The sequence below is a fragment of the Onychostoma macrolepis genome, chromosome 15 (assembly GCF_012432095.1).
Source record: "Onychostoma macrolepis isolate SWU-2019 chromosome 15, ASM1243209v1, whole genome shotgun sequence".
Classification (NCBI taxonomy): Eukaryota; Metazoa; Chordata; class Actinopteri; order Cypriniformes; family Cyprinidae; genus Onychostoma; species Onychostoma macrolepis.
In genome coordinates this window covers 11817671-11840924 of record NC_081169.1, presented here as the reverse complement: position 1 = coordinate 11840924, position 23254 = coordinate 11817671, and the positions used below count along the sequence as shown (strand labels likewise).

General features: G+C 37.3%; 3 protein-coding genes across 5 annotated transcripts; all 3 read left to right on the top strand.

Moving 5' to 3' along the window:
• The first annotated feature begins 1339 nt into the window (after window positions 1-1339).
• On the top strand, window positions 1340-7497 carry aldoca (aldolase C, fructose-bisphosphate, a). The gene is made up of 9 exons (XM_058799867.1): window positions 1340-1482; window positions 3121-3250; window positions 3342-3553; window positions 4399-4453; window positions 5668-5828; window positions 5918-6001; window positions 6292-6466; window positions 6550-6749; window positions 6854-7497. The coding sequence occupies exons 2-9, from the start codon at window positions 3139-3141 to the stop codon at window positions 6947-6949; spliced, it is 1095 nt and encodes a 364-aa protein (XP_058655850.1). The 5' UTR covers window positions 1340-1482; window positions 3121-3138; the 3' UTR covers window positions 6950-7497.
• A 376-nt stretch (window positions 7498-7873) lies between these two features.
• On the top strand, window positions 7874-10934 carry srsf1a (serine and arginine rich splicing factor 1a). 2 transcript variants are annotated; one of them, XM_058799870.1, is made up of 5 exons: window positions 7874-8057; window positions 8177-8396; window positions 9193-9398; window positions 9472-9644; window positions 10330-10934. In XM_058799870.1, exons 2-5 carry the CDS (start codon window positions 8203-8205, stop codon window positions 10522-10524), a joined length of 768 nt encoding a protein of 255 aa, XP_058655853.1. In that variant the 5' UTR covers window positions 7874-8057; window positions 8177-8202; the 3' UTR covers window positions 10525-10934. The 2 variants fall into 2 exon arrangements, with proteins under 2 accessions (XP_058655853.1, XP_058655851.1); XM_058799868.1 differs by having other exon boundaries at window positions 8174-8396.
• Window positions 10935-13062: 2128 nt separating this feature from the next.
• Window positions 13063-16007, top strand: dynll2a (dynein, light chain, LC8-type 2a). 2 transcript variants are annotated; one of them, XM_058799871.1, is made up of 3 exons: window positions 13063-13221; window positions 14682-14818; window positions 14928-16007. In XM_058799871.1, the coding sequence occupies exons 2-3, from the start codon at window positions 14687-14689 to the stop codon at window positions 15063-15065; spliced, it is 270 nt and encodes an 89-aa protein (XP_058655854.1). In that variant the 5' UTR covers window positions 13063-13221; window positions 14682-14686; the 3' UTR covers window positions 15066-16007. The 2 variants fall into 2 exon arrangements, with proteins under 2 accessions (XP_058655854.1, XP_058655855.1); XM_058799872.1 differs by lacking the exon at window positions 13063-13221 and adding an exon at window positions 13439-13582.
• Window positions 16008-23254: the final 7247 nt, after the last annotated feature.

The window sequence follows — 23254 nt, the reverse complement described above, 5'->3', positions numbered from 1 at the left end:
AATAAATGTATTGTGAAATATACAGAAGTGTAATGTACAATGGAATGTATGGTGCTATGCTTAATAATAATCCAATGCATCGCAATACAGTTTAGTTTATATGAAGTAGTATGCTGTTATTATGGTAATACGTATCTAAATATTTTATGCCATTATTTGATTATCTGTGATTTTTTTCATCAGTTTTCAGCAGTGCATGTCCCCAAAATAGAACTCGTTCATCAATTGATGTGGAGGACGAAAGTAGAACTTCATGTCATTACAATTCAAAAGATAGAATGGTAAAATATATATATCTGTGAATGATACCTGGAGACATTTCTCCAACTTTGAGACTTTGGTGTGACCTATTTGTGAGAGCAATGACAAACCCAAATGGGAGCAGCCTTAATAGGGCTGAAAATTGAACACCAGATAAAGCATCATTATTAATGTTTTTAATTAGGTATCAGGAAAAAAATCACAGCCCCAGTAGAGGTGGCTTAAAATATCCGTAACTCTTAACAGTTCTCCTGAGAGTCTACTTCCAATGGGTTCAGTCCTTTATGTATAATGAAACATTGGGTATCCCTCTAAACCTGCCATTTTTATCTACAGTACCTTATTGGTTTCATATTAAGAATTGAACAACATGCTCCTAAAAAAGTCTGGCTATTTCTATGCATATTACATGTGATATGAATAAATTACACTTAAAGCCACTCTTAGGGCATTGATCACATAATTTCACAACAGATCGATGCTTTAGTAAACTGAATCTCCAAACTTTGACCCTTTTTTTGTCCTTGAAAACTAGATCATAAAGTCATCTAAAAATTCTACTCACCTGTATAGAACTAGAAATTATGCCATGACCCCACCTCATTTTTTACCACACATATACTTGAATCTCAGCCGCTCTGTGACTGCCAACATTTTCCTAAGGGTATGATGGGAGTCTCAGCTGACTGAAGATTTGAGGATTCGCCTGAGGCATGTATGATCTAATTATATTGTTGACGGGAATACAGCGGATGTGGCCTGAAAGACCCAACAGGTTACAAAGTTGATACCACAAATAATGTGGCTTTTAGGCCACCTGGCAGATAATAAAACTGCAACAAAAATCCCATTGACTTACACTGAACATAGCCAAACTGAATATAGCAAAAACCTGGCAACCACCCACTCTACCCCACCAGGTTTTGCAGTATAGAAAATGTAAAAAATCTCATTTGGTTGCATTGTGAAAAATCAAATAATGAGGATCCATGCTGCTAGAGAAATGGGATCAGGTGGGCAACCTTTGATGGCCTTTAACACCTCCTCCAATAACTTAATGAGGGCATGACGTTAAGCTCCGCCCTACAAGTGTCAGCATCCTCTGGGATATCACCTTCATAAAGAACTGGGACGCTGGCACTGTTAAAGAATCAGTCACGTCTCATCTCGTCTGTAGGAAAAAGCCCCTTCAGTCTGAGTCAGTCGGTCCGCTCTGACCTGGTGAGTAATTCCATCTGTTGAATTATCTGCCATCACCATTTTGGATTACAATTGTTTTGTGAAATATGCAATGGAGAAACAACCTTGTAAGGTTTTTATTACTAAAAAGTTACATTTGCACCAGCAAGTTACCATTTGGAAACTGTATAGATCATTTTTAATGCTGAGAGTCATATATGCATGATCAGTTTTTCTGGATAGCTGTGTTTAAATGCTGCTAAAAGTTCAAAAGGTTTTCAAGAAGTTGAGAACATATTTTGCAGTACTTTGGCGATTTAGTTATTCATAAAGAGAGTAAATTATACATGAATAAGGCTTGTAAAATATGTGCTGTGGATAACAAAGTTGCCAGAGTTGCAGAAATCTTTCTTAAGCTTTTGTGAAAGTGAATGCTTGGCATTTCTGAACTGAACAACATTTAGTCCAAGAGCTGCTGTGCCTTTAATTAGATTTCAGTCGTGTTGGATTTATCCATTTAACTTTGTCTTTGATGGCTATTTCATTTAAAAAAAAGAAGAACTTTGCATCAATTCTACACTGGTTACACTGAAAAACAAAATTAACTCAGAAATTGCTTGTACATTTCACAGATAATTACAAAGAAACAAAAAGCAACACACTGAATAAAACATGAAATTTTAGTAGAAATACAAATAGTATTTTCTTGTAAAATATACTTCAATACATATCAGAATAATTCAGTACATCTAATTAATGTGAATGTTTATTAGATTTTCTAGAGATTAAACTCACAGAAACCAATTGATAACCAAATAAAGGTTCTATAGTTGTGCATATTTTTTTTTTTAAATTCATAAATTTCCATTCATTTTCCAGGCCTGGAAACGGCAATTTTAAAATTCCCAGATGTTTTCTACATGTCCATAAAGTATAGAGCCCAATGTATTGTTAATATGAAGGAATTTTCCATATTGATTTTTACCCGCGTTTCGAATTACACTGTTGTTTTAGGAAATGTTTAGGAAATGCAAACTTACTAGTAATTTTCCTATAGATTTTAAATTTGAACATTCTAAAAAAATTTCTTACATTGTATATGAACCATACAGACCCTGTTATAACCATAAATGACTTCAGCAGAAAGGCAATATGTGACCCTGGACCACAAAACCAGTCTTAAGTGACAATTTTTCGAAATTTATACAGCTTGAAAGCAGCAAATATGCTTTCCATTGATGTATGCTTTGTTAGGATCAGACAATATTTGGCTGAGATACAACTATTTGAAAATCTGGAATCTGAGGGTGCAAAAAAATCTAAATATTGAGAAAATATTTATCGCCTTTAAAGTTGTCCAAATGAAGTTCTTAGCAATGTATATTACTAATCAAAAATAAAGTTCTGATATATTTACGGTAAGAAATTTACAAAATATCTTCATGGAACATGATCTTTACTTAATATACTAATGATTTTTGGCATAAAAGAAAAATTGATCATTTTGACCCATACAGTGTATTTTTGGCTATTGCTACAAATATACCCCAGCGACTTAAGACTGGTTTTGTGGTCCAGGGTCACATATATGGTGATGTCTTTGATATCCCATCTTGATTATGTAATGTGATTATAATTATATCATTACAATGTTCATACTCTTTCTACCCTATCCTCAAGTTGTGCTGGACATTTAGGATGACCCATCAGTTTCCTCCCCTCACCACTGAGCAAAAGAAGGAGCTCCATGAGATAGCTCTGCGCATAGTGTCACCAGGGAAAGGCATCCTAGCTGCAGACGAGTCCATAGGTTAGTGTGGCTTCCTCCAGTGAGTTCTCATAAATTGCAGTGTGAAAGAAATCCGCAAGAACTCACTTTGATCCTGTGGATGTTCTAACAGGCAGCATGGGGAAGCGTTTGAACCAGATAGGGGTAGAGAACAACGAGGAGAACCGCCGTCTCTACCGCCAGGTGCTCTTCACTGCTGATGACCGCATTGATAATTGCATCGGTGGAGTGATCTTCTTCCACGAAACACTCTACCAGAACTCTGATGATGGCGTCCCGTTCGTCAAGATGATAAAGGACAAGGGCATCACTATCGGAATCAAGGTATGACGTCTCACTAGCAAAGACGTAGGAGTATTTGTTTTGACATGTTGGACCTTGGTGCTCATGCAGGTCCTGTGAGTTTGAACCTGGCTTGCAACATTTCTCAGTCCCATTTAATCCATAAATTCCTTTCATGTCTCATTAGAAAAAGCATTTCAATTGCAGTTCAATCAGTGGGTTACTTTTGGGACAGATCTATCTGTTTGTCCCAATAATCGCAGATATGGGGAGTGTTCATAAAACCTGTTTTTGGGAAACACTCTATTTGCATTTTGTACTTAATTGTACAAAAATGATACCTTAGGGGCTTGTGACTGTCCCATTGACTGCATAGTAAATTGCACTGTCAAGGCACAGAAAAGTATGAAAGATGTCGTCAAAGCAGTCCATCTGCCATCAGACGTGCAATCTGAATTTTATGAGTGTCACGGAGGAGCAGAAAAAGTTGAATTAAGTCGATATTTTGTTTTTTTTTGCGCACAAAAAGTGTTCTCGTCGGATCATAAAACTCAGATTGCACGTCTGATGGCAGATGGACTGCTTTGACTACGTTTTTCATACTTTTATGGACCTTGACAGTGCAATTTACTATGCAGTCAATGGGACAGTCACAAGCCTCCCGGTTTTCATCTAAAGTATCTTAAATTGTGTTCCGAAGACGAACTAAGCTTTTACGGGTGGGGGTAAGTGATTAATGACAAAATTTTCATTTTGGGGTGGAGTATCCCTTTAAGGGTACTAATATGCACCTACTGTACTGATTAACTGATTAGCTTTTTTTTTAAGTCAATGAGCTGAATTAAAATGATATTTCATTTCTAAAACATTTTGCTCTTTCTTCACAGGTTGATAAAGGTGTAGTCCCCTTGCCAGGGACTAATGGAGAAACCACTACACAAGGTATTTTAAATATGTCCGTTCTCTGGATCTGAATATTTGATAAATCAATTTTAATTCACTGTTGATTTATTTTCTTGGAAGACTCATTTCAAATTAGTTCCTTGGTTCTTTTTTTTCCAGTTAGTTTTGAGGTGTTTAACCCTTATTATATTAAGTTCTAGGTCAATCTGACCAGCAACACATTTTGAGTTGTCGGAAATTCTAGTTAACCTGGGGTGTTTTTTTTTTTCCTTGAAATTGACCATTTCCCATGTAGGGTTGTGAAAATGCCTGCAAAGTTTCGACATTTTGATGTGTTGCGGAACACGCGTACAAAACTTTTATTATGAATGTGTTGTCAATTTGACCTGCATATTTCTTTAAAGGCAAGGGCGCAGATCCAAAATATTTGTAAAGTATTTTGTTATGTAAGTTTCACAGCTACTCTCTGAGGGTATTTACATTTATGCATTTGGCAGATGCCTTTATTAAAAAAAAAGATGTACATTTTTATCAGTTCATGCATGTGAATTTTGCTGGAAAACGAACAAATGATTTTGCTGTTTTGTTAACAATATATATATATACACACTGTCGCTCAAAAGTTTGGGATCAGTAAGATTTTTAATGTTTTTTAAGGGAGTCTCTTCTGCTCATCAAGGCTGTATTTATTCGATCAAAAATACAGAAAAAAAAACAGTAATATTGTGAAATCTTATTGCAATTTCTAATATTGGTTTCCTATTTTAATATACTTTAAAATAGAATTTATTTCTGTGATGCAGCGCTGAATTTTCAGCATCATTACTGCAGTCTTCAGTGTCACATGATCCTTCTGAAATCATTCTAATATGCTGATTTATTATGAATGTTTAAACTGTTGTGCTGCTGTTTTTTTTCTGTATTTTTGATAAAATAGATACAGCCTTGATGAGCAGAAGAAACATCTTTAAAAACATTAAAAATCTTACTGATCCCAAACATATATATATATATATATATATATATATATATATATATATATATTACAGTTTTAAATAATTAATACAGTTTTAAAAATATATTCTTATGTTTACTTTTTTTGTCATGTTTGAGAAATGTTCATGTTAAAGGTTATTTTCCATAGTGTGATTTTTTTTTTTTTTTTTGTAAATTGTCTTGAATCCAGTTAGGGTCAGTTTGACCCAGAACATAATGATCGTCTCAATTGAACTGCTCTACTGTCTCAACAACAGGTCTGGATGGGCTCTCAGAACGCTGTGCTCAGTATAAAAAGGACGGAGCTGACTTTGCGAAGTGGCGTTGTGTGATGAAAATCAGTAACACCACCCCATCAAACCTGTGCATTAAAGAAAATGCTACAGTCCTTGCTCGCTATGCTAGTATTTGTCAGCAGGTAAAATGTTCATTTTGCTAAATTCATTTATAGAAGATGCAAATGGAGATTTGTTAAAGCTCAAGTTCTTGTCCCAACTGTTCTTGCAGCATGGGATTGTACCCATAGTGGAACCTGAGATCCTACCTGATGGAGACCACGACTTGAAGCGTTGCCAGTTCGTTACAGAGAGGGTTGGTTATACTCTACTTCTTAAAAGGATATTACATCCAAAAATGAAAATTTTGTCATTATTTATTCACCCTCATGTCATTCCAAACCTGTGTGATTTTCTTTCTTCTCTTTGCAACAACTCTTTTGTTCATACAATGAAAGTTAATGGGGTCCAAAACAACATATGAACATAGATAAATAAATCAACATCAAGTTACAGTTTTGGAACAAACATGAGAGCAAGTAAATAAGTATTCTCAGTTTTTGAGTGAACTTATGCTTTGCACATTCACTTTTTTCATTTATTCAGGTGCTTGCAGAAGTCTACAAAGCCATGTTTGATCATCATGTGTATCTGGAAGGCACACTACTCAAGCCCAACATGGTGACCCCTGGACACAGCTGCCCAACCAAATACAGTGCAGAGGAGGTTGCAATGGCAACAGTCACTGCTCTGCGGCGTACTGTCCCGCCCGCAGTCACAGGTGAGGATACAAACTCTAAACCTGACTTAAGATTCAGTGACAAGTCTGGACACTGCGTGATTACAGACATTCTGCACTTTTAGGGGTGACCTTTCTCTCAGGAGGTCAAAGTGAGGAGGAGGCCTCCATTAACCTAAATGCCATCAATAACTGTCCACTTGTGAAACCCTGGGCTCTCACCTTCTCATTCGGCCGAGCTCTGCAGGCCTCAGCTCTGAAGACCTGGCGTGGACAGAGAGAGAACGAAGCCGCCGCAACCGAGGAATTCATCAAACGAGCAGAGGCATGCCAACCAAATCTACAGCCTACATAAACAAACAGACAGACAGATAGATATAGATAAATATATCTTCTTTCTAATTGCTTCTCTACTTCTTTTCTCCTCAGATCAACTGTCTGGCCTCTCAAGGGAAGTACACGGTTTGTGGTGACAGCAGCGGAGCCACTGGTCTTTCCCATTACCTTTCCAGCTACGCATATTGAAATGCCGCTGATTCCCGTAATCCAGCATTAGCTGAAAGCTAGCAGATTTCACTGCCACCTCCATATAAAACACTCAAACATAGGTAGATTATTTACTCCTAAATGTGATGTTGATATACAGTAAAACCGCACATGAAAGTGATTGCTAAGTAAGTTTCTGAGGATGTGGGATTTTGTGGTGTCCTCTGCTTGTCTTAAAAAACATTGTAAAATTATAGCTATTGTTGCCAAGATAATTCTTTAGGAAAGTAATGGAGTATTAATAAAGTTACAGTTGACTGTGTTATGTTGATCCTTATCACTTACTGTCAACATTTAAGAGTTTCTTAGGATAGATAAGGATCTATATGCTTCTGTAATCTACCCTTTTGTCATCTGAAGCTTTAATAAAGGCTTTGTTCTGATGAATAATAACAGCATGGATTACAAGTTTATGAGTATCTGATGATTCTGAATTTGTCTGGCTTTATGCATTAGGCTATTGACAAAACAAAAGTGAAACTAAATTACTGACAAACTGAAAATGCTGCAATAAAATTAAGATAGAAGATGTGTCTGGACTCTAATCTTTTAATACACACTAGTAGGCTACATATGCTTGTTTTTATATTGGTATGTATATATTAGGCTATACTAACGTTATATAGGCTATTGCTACTATTATTTTAATAACGAAATAAGTTCACATGCCTAAAAACGCAAGGTATACTGATAATTGTAAATGGTTTATTCTTTTTTAAACTTTGTTTCCATGTAAGTCAATCGGTAAGCTACAGTTTACCTCAGCAGCAGGTGCAAACAATAATAAGACTTGACTTCACCCGAGGACCAAACAGATCAGCGCTACGGTATATAATAAAAGCTTGACATAACCTTTCGCTCCTTATCCATACGAATTACCCACCCATATAAAATATTTTTATTGTTTTAGACATTACTATCCGAACTATTTCGCTTCTCGGATGTAGCTACTCCATTACCCGCCCCTCAGCCTGTTTCCTCAGATTCATCCGCGGTGGGTAAAGCGCGCTTGAAGAGGAAGAGACCCGCGCTTCTCCAGAAGAAACACGCTGTCGTTGTGCGCGTGCAAACGGCGCTTCAAACAATAGTAAGTCTCTTTGTTTTGTATCTGACTGGTGTTGCGGTGTTTTAACGTATTTCGCAAGTTAAACAAACAGCTGTTATATATCAGACTCAAAAAGTGTAATTTATTTGTCTGCCCAGCAGGAAGGTGAAGGTATATCAGTGCAGAGATGTCTGGTAGTAGTGTGATCCGCGGCCCTGCTGGAAACAACGACTGCCGCATCTATGTGGGGAATCTGCCCCCTGATATCCGCACTAAAGATGTCGAAGATGTGTTTTATAAGTACGGAGCCATTCGAGACATCGATCTGAAAAACCGACGAGGTGGACCTCCATTCGCCTTTGTCGAGTTTGAAGACCCAAGGTGGGTACAACTGAACCTTGAGCCTTTAACGTTAGCTTATAGGCTAACGTTAGTCTGTTTGTTTCAACGTTGCCGGCTTCACTTATTAAATTATGTGTATATATTTAAAAAAACAAAACGAAAAAAAAACTGTTCCCTGAAAACTGTTTTCACAATCCAATAGAAGCAAGTGTATATTTTTGTAAATAAGCGTTTTACTTTTTTCTGTGCTAACATGCTACTTAGCTTAGCCGTGCTCACCGTGTTTCCACAGCTTCGTTTGTTTATATAGCTAATGTTTGTCGTCAATGAAAGTAGGCTTTGCAACTTTTAGTTATTCATTTTGACCTAAAATGTTTGTTTAATGTGTAAACTGAAGTTTCATTTGGTCTTCAAGCTTCAATACCTGCCTTAGGCTTGGATATGGAAATTAGCTTTGAAACGAGACAAATGATTTCTTGCGCTTGACTTAAATTATAGTAGTCAACATTTGAAGTGGATCAAAACCTTTCAAAGTTGACCTAAAACCAAAATGCGTTCTTGTCTAAGGACAGCTTTCATCAACTTTTTATTTTTTTTAATCCATTTCAAATGTTGACTACTGTAGTTTCAGTGAGTTTTTGCTACAAATGGCTGATTAGCACTGACCTCTTCTGTATTTATTTTGTATTTTGAGGCAATTTTGCATTAAGTATTAAGTCATTTAACTAGCTGGTTATATTGGTTACTATTTGTAGTTTAACTCAGTGCGACCGCAGTGACAGGTTTTTCATGCTGGGTTGGTATTTAAATGCTTTTCCTGCTCTATTTTCTTTAGAGATGCTGAAGATGCTGTTTATGCCCGTGATGGCTATGACTATGATGGCTATCGTCTTCGAGTGGAGTTTCCCAGGAGTGGCAGAGGAGGTTTCGGCGGTGGTGGCGGAGGTGGAGGTGGCGGTGGTGGTGGTGGTGGTGGTGGGGCTCCTAGGGGTAGATATGGACCCCCCTCCAGACGTTCAGAGTACAGAGTAATCGTATCAGGTACGTTAGCATCACAGCTTTAACCAATTCAAGAGCTGTTGGAAGTTGTATTGACCGTTGGATTTGATTCCAGGGCTTCCACCGAGCGGCAGCTGGCAGGATCTGAAGGATCACATGCGTGAAGCAGGTGATGTATGTTATGCTGACGTTTTCCGAGATGGAACTGGTGTGGTGGAGTTTGTTCGCAAAGAAGACATGACCTACGCCGTCCGCAAACTGGATAACACAAAATTCCGGTCACATGAGGTAGGTTTGAGATTTTAATCTGAATTTTTGGATATGCTTAGCATTGGAATATTCCTAAGGTAAGCAAATCCTAATATTGTGCTAAGAGGTTTCATGTTTTAAATGAACTCGCCTTAGTGAAAATATATTGACGTAGAAATTTAGCCAATTAATTGGCATCAATAGCTGCATCTTGGAACTATGAATTACTGGGAGAAATCAGACAAAGTGGTACCTATATACACACATGCATGTTTTACAAAGTTTTCTTTGTGCTAATGAACATTTTAGTGCAAAAAGGTAAGAATAAAGTGAAAATAATATACATTGTACATAGCAGCTTAATTTTTGAGAAAAATCTCTCCTGTTCTTGTACGTTATATCATGACAAAATTTGAATAGTATTTTTTTAATAATTACTGAACATACTTTAAATTTTGTAACAGTTCAGCTTTTTTTTTTTTTTTTAAGCAGTTACTGGCTAATTAATTGTATTGTCAAAATCCAGTATTGGCTGACCCTTCCTTGTGAATACCAAAGCTAAACCTTGTCAAACTGGAAGTCTTGTGTAGTCAATTCTTACTGGTTGAATACTGGTGTACAACCAATGAGCAGTGTTTCATTGCAGGAAGTCTGGTAAGTATAGTGACAATGTTAGCATGCTTGTATTCTACACTTGCTCAATGGAAAGTTCTGTCTCTGCCAGGGAGAAACTGCATACATCCGTGTGAGGGTGGATGGTCCCCGCAGTCCGAGCTACGGAAGATCAAGATCAAGGAGCCGCAGTCGCAGCAGGAGTCGCAGCCGCAGCAACAACCGTAGCCGAAGCTACTCCCCGCGCCGCAGCCGAGGATCCCCGCAGTACTCGCCGCGCCATAGCCGTTCCCGCTCTCGCTCCTAAACCAGCCCTCTCGGAGCCCTTGAACCATTTGTTTTTAGTCTTTACACAAACCCCATGTTTTAATTCCACCGTTCTTGTTTCATGAGACAATGATCATCTTATGAATGTCTTTCTGTCTTTTTTTTATTTTTGTTTTTCTCTCCCTGCATTGGTTATTTTTAAACATGCATTTTTAACCAACTCTTTGATTTCTCTTCCCATTACTTTTTTTTTTTTTTTTTTTTTAATACAAAGTGGAAGTCTTTTTTTCATAGACCAAACAAAGGGTTATGTAATGGCTCCCAATATTTTTGTAAATGCCATGTATGAAAGTTATTCATGGGATAGTGGGTTCCTCAATTGTTTTATGCTGTCTTCCTCTAGATGTGACACCGAACTGATGCTTTGTAATAAAGGATTGCTAAATCTAATCTGCTGGGTGAATTTGAACTCTAGAACAAACCTCTATTGCATCAAAACAAAAAGACTTGTTGGCCCTTAGGGCATGATTTGAGTAACTGAACTAATTTTAGATCCCTTTCAAATGAGGTGGTATCTTTAGTTGCATTGTAAAGATGTACTGGTCAAACATCTAGTTGGGTTTTTGTGTCCAAAGACAGATTGCAGCTTTCATGTTTTTATCAACATGTTTGATTCAGTCTTAGTGTTAGGTTATTAGTTTTGATAGTCTGTCTTGGCCTTAATGCTGTATGCATGCATCAAAGAAGGCAGGTTTGAGTGGATTTGATTCTAACTCTTTGCCTCCTTTGTTTTGATTTTGCTGGTATCTTAAGGTTTGGATTGGAGGAGAGGCTCAGTGGATGCCGGATCACTGGGATCAATACATAATGAAGATAGGATAGGGATTGCTGGATACATGGAACAGGATCAATTGCTCCCAGGATCATAGGATTTTTAAGGCCGCAATTCAAAAGTACTTCCCCCTACCCCCTTTATTTTCTCTGTATCTCAGTGGAAAATTTAGACGTTTTGGCCTTTCACATTTTTTTTTAACACATTGGCGGAGCAGATGCTGGAGCAGTCTTTGGGGATGGAATCGACAGGAACAGTATGGTAAACTGAAAGTGCATTTGGGATGGGGAGGGGTTTACTCAGGCATTTTTAGATTTGCACCGTCCCAATGTGGATGGTAGATGCTTTAACATCGCTAGCATTTTTCTTTTTAGTGAACAGTTTTTGCCTAAATAAAGGTTTCATTGGTACAAAAGAAGTGTGTTCCTTTGCTTTTTTTTAAATGCTTTTGAATTGAGTATTATGACTCTTATGGACAGTTCTCCTGAAATGTAAAATTATTTACTCAGCCATAGCATTTCAAGCTTGTTTGACTGGTGGAACAAAATATATTTTGTTTCAATGGTTTTTGTTAATACAACGTTGCACATTTTTCAAAATATCAAAATAGTGTTCTGCAGAAGAAAGTAAGTTGTGCAGTTTTGGAAAGATATGAAGGCTGAGTAAATAATGACAGCTACTTATGTTTATTCACTTTTATTGTAATTACGGTACACATTTGATAAGTTGATGCATTATCTGGGAATCGAACATATTGCCTTATTCACACCATGTTCTGCTATGAGAGCTTACAGGACTACTGCTATATATATGTATATATAAGATAGCTGTCCCTTTCATTTTGGATGCCGCCCAAAAGTTGAATTCTGTATTAATGTGCTTAGTAGTGTTGCTTAGAAACTGAAAACCGTCTACTGTTAGGATAATTACATTATGAAGAATTGGTTAGGGAAATTAAGTTTATTGCAGCAGTAGATAAGTCGGTTCTTTATAGTAAATGAAAAACGTACAAGGCTACAAATCAGTGTATCCCGACTCTCAGAAGAATGACTCGTTTGAGCCGGTTCTTTTTGTGAATGAACCTGAATCATTTACTTAACTACCATACCATACATATTTAGTCAAGTCCAATGAAATAAACTAGAACTGTTATGTTATGAGAAATAGACTGGTTGTCACGATAACGTGTAAAGATACACATTTCTGAGTGGTAATTTATGAACGACAAAGCAATTTTAGTATTATTAATTTTTAGATTGCATTTATACCGCCTTTTAAAATTATGTAAGCGCACCTTTTGCGCAGTTGTATTAAATATATGCCTACATTCTGTTGAAACCTGAAATAATCTCACAATTTGATAGCAGACTGTTAAATCCAATTCATTTGATTTTTCCACATATCTATAAAATTCTAAGAACATCGTTGGGGAACCGGAATTGTAACCAGAATCATTACATTTCTAGTTGCATTACACTGCGTGGGACCGACCATGAGAGGAACAACAGATTAATACCTAACCTTGCGATAAGTGTCCTTCACTAATTGTGAAGTGTTTTCATTGTGAAGGTCCACCGAGTCTAATTTAAGCTATGTTCTGGCCCACACAGTCCTGCAGCTTATAACCAAACAAGCACATTTCCCTCTGGTCTCCGGTTAAAGATGCATTGTGGGATGAAATAAGATGCTGGCAGAGGGGCGCAGGGAGCGGCTGGGCTGCAGCCAATGGCGAGCGCTGTGTAGGACGGCATTGTGGAGAGCCAGGGATTTTAGCGCGGGCACCAGTCGGCGTTTGACTTGATCCTTATGTTCCTCTCATAGCGTCAAAGGGATACCCGAAACGACGAAAGCTCGTACGGCGACTGTTTTCACTTGCTAATTTCTCTTGCCAAATATTGCTGACAGGTGAGTGCAATAGTTTGCCATCTTAGGTGATCTATAAGAATGATCTTGCATGCATTTTGAGCCTGATGCTTTCGTTTTAGAAATATAAATGGCGATTTTTTTTTTTTTTTTTTTTGCAACATTTAAATCGCTTCAGTAAAGCGTGTATTTGACTCTGAAATTCGGACGCTACAGCGAGAACGCCGCGTGCACTTGAGTTTCATTGATTTGCTGAACATCAAACGCGCACGCTGTGAATGGAGGAGGTGTGACGTAGCATTCCTCCATCCTGACCCGTCAGTGACTTGATAGATGCATCCAGACCTTTATCAGTCAATCAGTTGACTGCCGCCATATAATTGAGTTCAACTGCTAAACCAAGGTGGTGTGAAGTGCTGATATCAGCTGTGTATGATCTATTAGTGGTTTTCTATGCTAGTTTGCCTGTATGCATTTGGACCATATGAATCCCAGTATTAAAATCGCTGGTTAACTAGTTTAAAGTACTGGGTTTTACATAATGTAATTTTAGCCCGATTTGACTTTGTTTTCTTGTCTCAGGATTAATAGAATGCAACTATGGACTTTATTGATTAACTTGGCTGAGTTGAAGTACATTTATACTTGATTTAATTCCAAAAAAATTGTATTTTTAGTGCATTTTGCCTTGATTGTTTTTGGGCCTAGCTTTAGTAGTATCTGGCCTTTATTGATTACCTGTATATATGGCAGTGCTGTCAATGGTTTATGCATTTGCCCAGCAAACACATTTACGTTGTGCAATGTCCATGGACCCCCAATATTGGTGTTGCCAGTTAACTGGTTTGAAGTACTTTTATTTTAGAATTTACTTAATGTAATTTTAAGCACAATTTGACACTTGGTTTTATGGGCTCAGCATTAACAGTATGCAAACATGATCTGTTGACTAGCTGCAAATGATAGTTCTGTTTATGACTATGGACCATATGTATCCCAGTATTCGTGTTGCTAGTTACCTAAAGTACTTTTATACTGGATTAAACTCCAAACTCTTGTAATTCAAGCACAGTTTGACTTCGTTTTATGGGCCCAGCGTTAATATGGCCTTTGTTGCCTAGTGGTAAGTGATAGTGCTGTCTATGAATATGCATTTGTGCCATATGTATCCCAGTATTGGTATTGCTAGTTAACAAAAGTACTTCTGGATTTAACTCCAAAAAAAATGTGAATTTGACCACTATTTGATTAGGTTCTCTGAGCCTATATGCAAATACGGCCTTTATTGACTAGCTTCAAATGCTAGTGCTGGATTGAAAGACCTGCTTGGTTCTCATGAAAGTATCTAGTGTCATTTGAATTGCCTTAACAAATCAGATCCTCTCTGTTGATGGCATTCTGTCAGGAATTTGCCTGGCATTGTCAGGGAAGAAGCACCCATGAATGGCCCCACTGTTTGACTCCCAGTGGAGACTGATCTTTGTTCGTTTCTACATTTTCAGGAGCCATGACCGACAGGAAGGCTGTGATCAAGAACGCTGACATGTCTGAAGACATGCAGCAGGATGCAGTGGACTGTGCCACGCAGGCCATGGAGAAATATAACATCGAGAAGGACATTGCCGCATACATCAAAAAGGTGAGTCGCGCCGAGATTTGAGCTGTGCTGTTATTTTAGACCACTAACTTGTATTTTTGACATGCTTGCATTGTCTCCCGTGCTTAAACCACGTTGTCTCGTGTTACAGGAGTTCGATAAGAAATACAATCCTACGTGGCATTGCATTGTGGGAAGGAACTTCGGCAGCTACGTGACCCATGAGACGAAACACTTCATCTACTTCTACTTGGGCCAGGTGGCCATTCTCCTCTTCAAGTCTGGCTGAGTCCAGGCCCAACCAGAACCGTAGAATGTATCTCCAATGAAGACTGTGATGCACTGGTGGCTGACGTCATCTACGAATATTAAACAAGACCATACCATGACTATGCTGGCTGTGCACAACTGCATGGATCATGTCCCATACTACTTGTGTACATGTTGCAGTTAAATTGCTTTTCATTAGAGGCCCAAGTTTTTGTTAATGGTCCTTGCAGGTTTTTCCTAGCACATATGTTGTAAAAATTTAAAAAACGAACAAAAAAAATCTATAATAAAGAAAGTCAGAAAATGTGAAGCATTGACAAGCACATATGTCTGCTATAAATGGCTATATTTTTGGTGACTTAGTGCTGTAATACATTGAATGCCATGCGCTGTATGTCATTTTTGGGGTATTTGGGTGACGGATGGAAGCACATTTGGTTGTATGGTTTGATTTAAAGCATTCTGTTGTTATAGAAAGAACGTTTGTGTCTGAATACCTCTGCAGTAAATGTATATTTTCTTTTCATTTGATGCTTGAGAGGTATTGCGTTTGAGAGAACCCATATTGACTATTTGAAATGTCTGTCTGAATATACAACAGACTAGATGTAATTGAAGTGCACATATAATAAAGTTTAAAAGCAAAACCCATCATACGTAACTCATATTACAACATGCTAACTCCATCAAGCTAGTCTTCTAATGTAATCTGCGGAACCGGTTTCTGTATGTAAGTAGTTAAGGTTTGAGCGCACAGCCAATGTCTTTGCCATCTTCCTGTGTGCTGTTCCAGATGAGTAGAATTAATTTGCATGTGTTTGTTTTTGCCTTATTTTTACAGTTCTGATCTGTGCACAATCATATGACTGTATAGTTTGCACATAGCATATGCCATATGCCCACTCAGGTACCGCCTATGACAAAAGCGGCCTGTCAGATTCATTAAAATGTGTGACTGAAAGATCTTGTGTTTGTTAATTCTGTATATTTCTCATGTGGGCCTGGATTGATGTTCTGCCAGGGCCTGCAGCAGCCATTAACAGCGTGTTTTCTGCCACTTCAGCGCCTAAACACAAGAGGGCTCCCTCTCATCGCGCAACGCCTCTGTGCGGCCTACAGTCTCTGGAATGGAAACATTCGTTTACAGTGGTGAGCGACGGAGCGTCGATATTTTAACACACCGCACCTGCTGTTATATAAAAACTTGCTTATGAGGGAGTTTAACGTTTGAGAACCTGCTAGTGAGATCTTAATCAAGTCTTAAACACATGTATGGCTCTAACGGTTTCACATTTGGTTTCATAAAACGAATAAAACTTTGGAAAGATTGCCAGTAGAAACTCTAAAACGCTGTCTTGATGACAAAACCTTGTTTAAATGTACAATTTTAAAAGCTTAAGATAAATAGCATCTTAAAGCTGGTTAAACGGTATGTTGTATGTAGCCCAGCAAATAGAACGTTCCCCTAATGTTCCCAGAATGTTCTTATTTGGTTCCTCAAAAATAACCAAATGGGAACGTCAGGGATGTCTAATCAGACGATGCATTTTGAAATTTTGGTTTTAAGTTCGTAAAATAACAGTGTTGTTGGCTTTGTCAACACAACTTAATTAATGGCATCTTTATTTGCAGAATTGTATCCATATGGATCATAAGAGATTATTTCATCGCAAATAACAAGGCAAAGCTGATTTTTATTTTATTTTATTTATTTTTTGTTTATTTTTTTCTTGATAGCCACCTTTTAAAATACAAAAGTGAGTCATTTTCTTATTTTATTTTAACCATAAAAACAACAAAGTGATGGTATATATATATATATATATATATATATATATATATATATTAGCGATGATAAAGGAAGCCTCGAATATTTAAGTTACAACTGGCTACACCCACTCTTATGTTTAAAATAAGATATCATATAATTCACTGACATAACGATACTTCTCATGTTGGTAGCCTAACATCTGTATGTTGTTCTGAGAGTGCTTTACTGGTAGTATTTTGGTATTTTTGCACTGGTCCTGAGCAGATTTGGTGTGACACCATTAACCAGCTGAAGATAATCATGTGAAGTCAGATACCAATCACACCTGAGGAGCTCAGGAGTCTTTCAGTTTCTTTTACAGCCCTTTGTATGTGATAAGATGTGCTGGAGCGTGGCTCTTTGTTTTTCTCCATGTTCTGATTTTATGGCTGTGGCAGTTTTGCAAGTTTATTCCAAGCCGGGTAAAGTGCTTTGGAAGGGCAGGTCTTTGGTCCCAGGTTGTTGTATTTGCAAGAGCAATAATATATATATATATATATATATATATATATATATATATATTATTATTTATTTTATTTTTTTGGCACATATAATTTAAAAAGGGAACAGACATACTGTATGATGATGGATGTGGTTTTATCCTATGTGGATGTTTCTCACTGAAGGTGAGAAAGTTCTGCCTCATATCAGAAAAGTCCCATTTTCTGATATCCAGTACTGTCTGTTTTAAGTATATGTCTCTTTTAATAAAACTCCCCATGGTCCTTATCAAGATCACACAGTTTTCATGGTGATGTCAAGAAGGACCTGTGATATTTGTTGGCATGAAAGGATAAGACAGACAGGATTTCCCCAGCAAAGTTAATGATTTCCTCAATTCTTTTATTAAAAGGGGCTAATTATGCTGTTTGAGGCAGAAGAGAAAGTGAATAAGATCATCATACATACAGTCAGAATTATTATCACGTAGTTTGTATTTATTTATTTTTAAATGTGTCAAATTGCATGCCTTTTTTTTTTTTTTTACACTATGTTCCAAATTTGGGGTCTGGAAGATTTTTAAAACCTTTTTTGAAAATCTATCATACTCAAAGGCGGCATTTATTTTATCAGAAATACAATTAAGACAGTAATATTGTGAAATATTTTTACAGTTTAAATTAATTGTTTTCTATTTGAATTTATTTTCAAATGTAATTTATTCCTGTGACTCAAAGCTGAATTTTCAGCATCGTTATTCTAGTCTTCGGTGTCACATGATCCTTCAGAAATCATTCTAATATGCTGATTTGCTGTTCAAGAAACACTTCTTATTAGTATCAGTGTTGAAAACAGTTATGCTGCTTATTATTTTTGTGAAAACTCTGATGCATTTTCAAAGATTTTTTAAAATGTAAAATAGAAAGTTCAAAAGAACAGCTTTTATTTGAAATAAAAAATCTAGCTTTATTTAGATTAAATGACACATTCATGAACTCCTTAAGATCCTCTTTCCATTTTGGATCAATTGTCCCTGTTCTTCAAAGTTTGTCCTTGCACAGGGGGCATTTAGACGATTACCTTCTTAACGTCATGCCCAATCTACCTTTGTGCCCCCAAGAGCAGTTTGTTCTAATAGCTTTGCTCTAAATTGAGTGGCAGCCATGGGGCCTAACAAAGCAATGCAGGAAATGTCTGAGGCAGTCAGGCTGAACACTTACACACCGGACCTGTAAACGCCTCTAAACAGAGGAGAGATCCTCTTATACCCATAATGCAACATATTATGTTTTTTCAAATTTGTTAATAGTTATTTGGTCCCATTTTGTGGTTCATGTGGAGAGAAGAAATTCATTTCAAGTCATTTTTCCTCATTTTCACTCCACATTCCAAAGTGATAAGACTCATTTATGATAAACGGGAAAATCTTATGAGCGGCAATTTAGGTTTTACCATCACGGAAATAAATGACATTTTAAAATATATCAAAATAGATGCTTAACATGGTAAAAATCACAATATTACTGGTTTTACTGTATTTTTGATCAAATAAATGCAGTCTTGGTGAGTATAAGAGACATCGAAAACATTAAAAAAAAAAAAAAAATCCTTTAGACCCCAAACCTTTGAAGTAATGAAGTTTATTGAGATCTTTTTGACCAGTGTCAGTGATACTATACAGGAAACAGGGTAAAGGTGCTGCACACAGTCTTTTATGAGGCCGCAACACTCTTGATGGAAAGTCCTCTTGACCTTTATTCCACACTCAACTAGGAAGAAATAGTTACTTCCTGAATCTCCTAGACTAGCCTGATAGCATACTTAATGCCTTCACTCATACATTTTCATCAGGCTTGAAGATCCTCTTCTGTTGTTTCACTCTTAATATTAGTTTCCTATTGTGCTTTTCTCTCAATTCCCAGTCTTTCATCATTCTCCTTCCCTCTTTCTCCACCGCCGGCCTGCTCTTTATGGTTCTACGTCTTGTAATCCTGCCTCTTTATTGCGTTCTCAGTGAGCTGCTGTCAAGGATAAGGCAATTAGCTTATCACTGAGACATGATTTATAGAATCTACAAGTGACACAGTCCTTGCGGTGCCGCACTGATCCTCTTTGATTTCGGCAAAACATCTTGCTCTCGACTGCTTTCCAGCAAGACGTATTATAGTCAGTGGTTCAGAGAGAGAAGGAGCTCGTTTTAGCAAATTCGTCACATAGCTACTGTGCATCAGTGCCTGACTTTTAATGTCATTCAGAAAGCCCTGGGAGGTCTGAAACCCCCCTATGTAAAAGTCCCACTCCCTGAGTTTGTGGATAGAGGGAGAGGTCAGATTGGTGCCAAGCTTGATCCCTCTCTCGCCTTATCTCAGGTAATATCCCTTCTCTCAAGGCATGTGATGTTGAGCAATGGGGTTGTAAAGCGGTGCAACGCTTTATGAGTGTTCCTGAGAAACTTGGGCTTCGTTCCACGCTCATTGAGCGTTTGGCCGCAGGGCCTCCTTCTCGCTCTGTCCCCAGACATTGCTAAGTCATTCGCTCATGTTTGCACTGCTCCGATGTGGAGACGGATGAATTGGTTAAGGTTTAAACCAAAAAGAACATTGTAGTGAATCTGAGGAATGAGATATATAAGTTTTGTCTTGAAATATTTTGAAATATTTAATTTGTTTTTTTTGTGACTGAATCGAACAGTTCCATTTTACTACTGAATGTTTAAAGCTGATTAAAGTTCCTTAAAGTTCAATTAATATTTTTTTTAGTATTTTCAAGAAGCCCAAAAATATATATATAGTGCATTGCAGACCTGAATCAATTGTAAGTGCACTGGATGAAATTACAATATAAACTAGAAAATAAATAAACAAATAAATAAATCTTGCACACGACTTAATTAAACGACTTAAAACGATAAAATGTTTTGATGCAAACTTGAGTAGTATGAGGGATCATGATTTTTTTTATTGTATTTTTGTAAAATATTATTATTACTTAATATATAAAAATATCTAAATTCTTTTTTAGAAGTGATATAAATGTAATCCAATAATTGGCTTTTACACTACACTATATAACAATACAAATACAATTTATTTATTGTTTTTACTGTTTATAACTGCACATTTTCATGTAAACAACCATTCAGCAACCAGAAAGACTCACAGTTATATGTATTTGATTCACTAAAATTAGTGTTTCGTAGCAGTCATTAGTTTAGATAATTGATTGAACTACACTGTCTGCACTGTATGGTTTTGATTCACTGAAATGAAGCGACTCATAAGAATCATTTGTTCAAAAAACAGGCTGATCTTGTAGGCTACTTGTTGCGCTGTATTATTATTATTTTTTTGATTCACTAAAATGAACCAACTCATAAAAATCATTTGTTCAAAAATCAACCTGATCTGAATTTTTTTTACTTTATGATTCATTAAAAGATTGGACTCGTAGTAGTCATTCATTTGTAAGTTTGACTGTGCCTGTCACATTTTGTCTGTAATTCACTAAAAGATCTGTCTCAGAGAAGTAATTCATTCAGGAATCTGACTACACTTGTTGCTTTCGTTTATGATTCACTGAATGATCTGGTTCATAAGAGTCATTTGTTTGTAAGTCTGATTCTTGGTTGTGTCATTAAAAGACTGCACTTGCGCTTGTCATTCTTTTAGAAACTGCGCTTAATGTGCTTTTTCTATGATTCACTAAAACATCCGACTCAGAAGAGTCATTCATTGGCGATCGGACTGCACTTATAGCGCTTGGTCTATATGATTCACTAAAAGATCCGACTCAGAAGAGTCATTCATTTGGCAATCGGACTGCACTTATAGCGCTTGGTCTATATGATTCACTGAAAGATCCGAATCAGAAGAGTCATTCATTGGCGATCGGACTGCACTTATAGCGCTTGGTCTATATGATTCACTAAAAGATCCGACTCAGAAGAGTCATTCATTTGGCAATCGGACTGCACTTATAGCGCTTGGTCTATATGATTCACTGAAAGATCCGACTCAGAAGAGTCATTCATTTGGCAATCGGACTGCACTTATTGCGCTTTGTCTATATGATTCACTAAAAGATCTGACTCAGAAGAGTCATTTATTTGGCTATCGCATTGGTTGTGCTCTTTGTTTACGATTTACTGAAAGATTGGGCTCATTAGAGTAATTTGTTCATGAATCATCTGTTATCACATCTCTGAACTCATATTAACTGTGGTAGACCATCTCAGCAGGGGGTTTGGGAAGCAGTACTGTATCAGTCTGGGAGGTGAACAAGTCAATGGCTCTCAATTTCATTCCCTCATTCTTAAACACAGAAATCATCCAAGCATTTCCACAACTTCATTCCTGAATGTAGTGAACAATATGATGGCATGCAGTCGGGGCACCCAGGAGGGCAGTTTTTGAGCCCCCCATGGGCTGTTGACAATGTGTCATGGCTGGCGAGAGTGAGTGAGTGAGTGAGGGGCAGGAGGTTGAGTATATGCGCTGGTACTGTGTTGAAATGCAGATGGGCCGAGACTCAGAGCCAGGGGTCGAGAGGGGGGCCGAGGTGGAAAGGTCAATCCGATGCGCCTCTCCATGCTTGGAGAGGGACCGTTTTTCCATGAGGATGGCTCCAGTGGTCGGGGTTAATGTGCTGGCTGAGGCAAGGAGATGTGCAGATGAATTCATTAGTGGAGGAGCAGAGGACCGTGGAGACGGAGAGGCAAAGGGACAAAAGGCAGAGTCCACTCTGAAAAAGGGGGGCCGGTTTGGGCCCACCACCACCATAGTGACAACATCAAACACAACAAGACTGTCCAAATATTCTCACTTTGATAAGATCCGATCGATTCTTTCTCACTGTAGGTGCTGTCGTGCAAACACCCATCTGTTTTAAGCACTTTTTTGGTTTTTACGTGACAGCACATTAAGCGTAAAGTGGTAAATGAATCCATGTGTGATGATGGCGAAAGGAGCGAAGGTGTTTCGAGATGTCAGGACAGACGCCATGGTTGACTGAGTGTGAAGTTTTTCTCTTTACTCATGAAATAATGGATAACTTTGGGTTTAACATTAGGTGGCATTTAGCCAGGTATTTGCACAAGATTGAGATCTCAGGGGGGCATCGAAAGAACGTGCCAAACAGATACACTCAACATCTTGACACAGGTAATGCAACCAGGTTGTGTTGTCTGTGATCAGATGTGCTTTTTGGACAACTAAAAAGTAAATAGGTGATTCCATAGCCCCTCCGAATACATAGCCAAATTTAGATATGTCGTTCGATCAGAGGCGGACAGTAGTGAAGTATATTTACTCTGCTTTAAAAGTACTTTTCAAGTGTCTGTACTTTATCAGTGTTTTTCGTTAGAAAACTTTACTTCACAACATTCCCAAGCGTAATATTGTACTTTTTACTGCACTACACATTCATATTAAATATTACTTTCTTACTTTTACTCAAGTAAAAGTAATTCAAAGATTTACATGAGTACAAGAACATTTTTAATGTTCTTAAGTATTAAAGGTAAAACAAACAACAACTTTTATTTATGAAATGTAGTGCAGTAAAAAGTATGACATTATGCTTTGGAATGTAGTGAAGTAAAAGCTTTCCAAAGAAAAACTACAGATACTTTTTAAATTTTAAATTAACTTGAGTAAAATAAAAATACTTCACTACCGTGATTCATCTAGAGATTCATCTCAAATATGGTATCTTGGCAAATATGTGCAAACCCAAGTCAGATATCTCAATGTCAGCTTGGGCTTTTTAGCAAATTCTTTCTGACATGCTTTCCATAGTAATTTTACACACTCTAAACACAAATGGTGCTAAATAACACTAGAAGTTATTCATTGGCTCGTAATCATAAGGGAACCACTTTAAGTGCTATATCTTTAAAAGAATAGTTCACCCCAAAATGAACCATTTTTCATCATTTACTCACCCACTTGTTGTTCCAA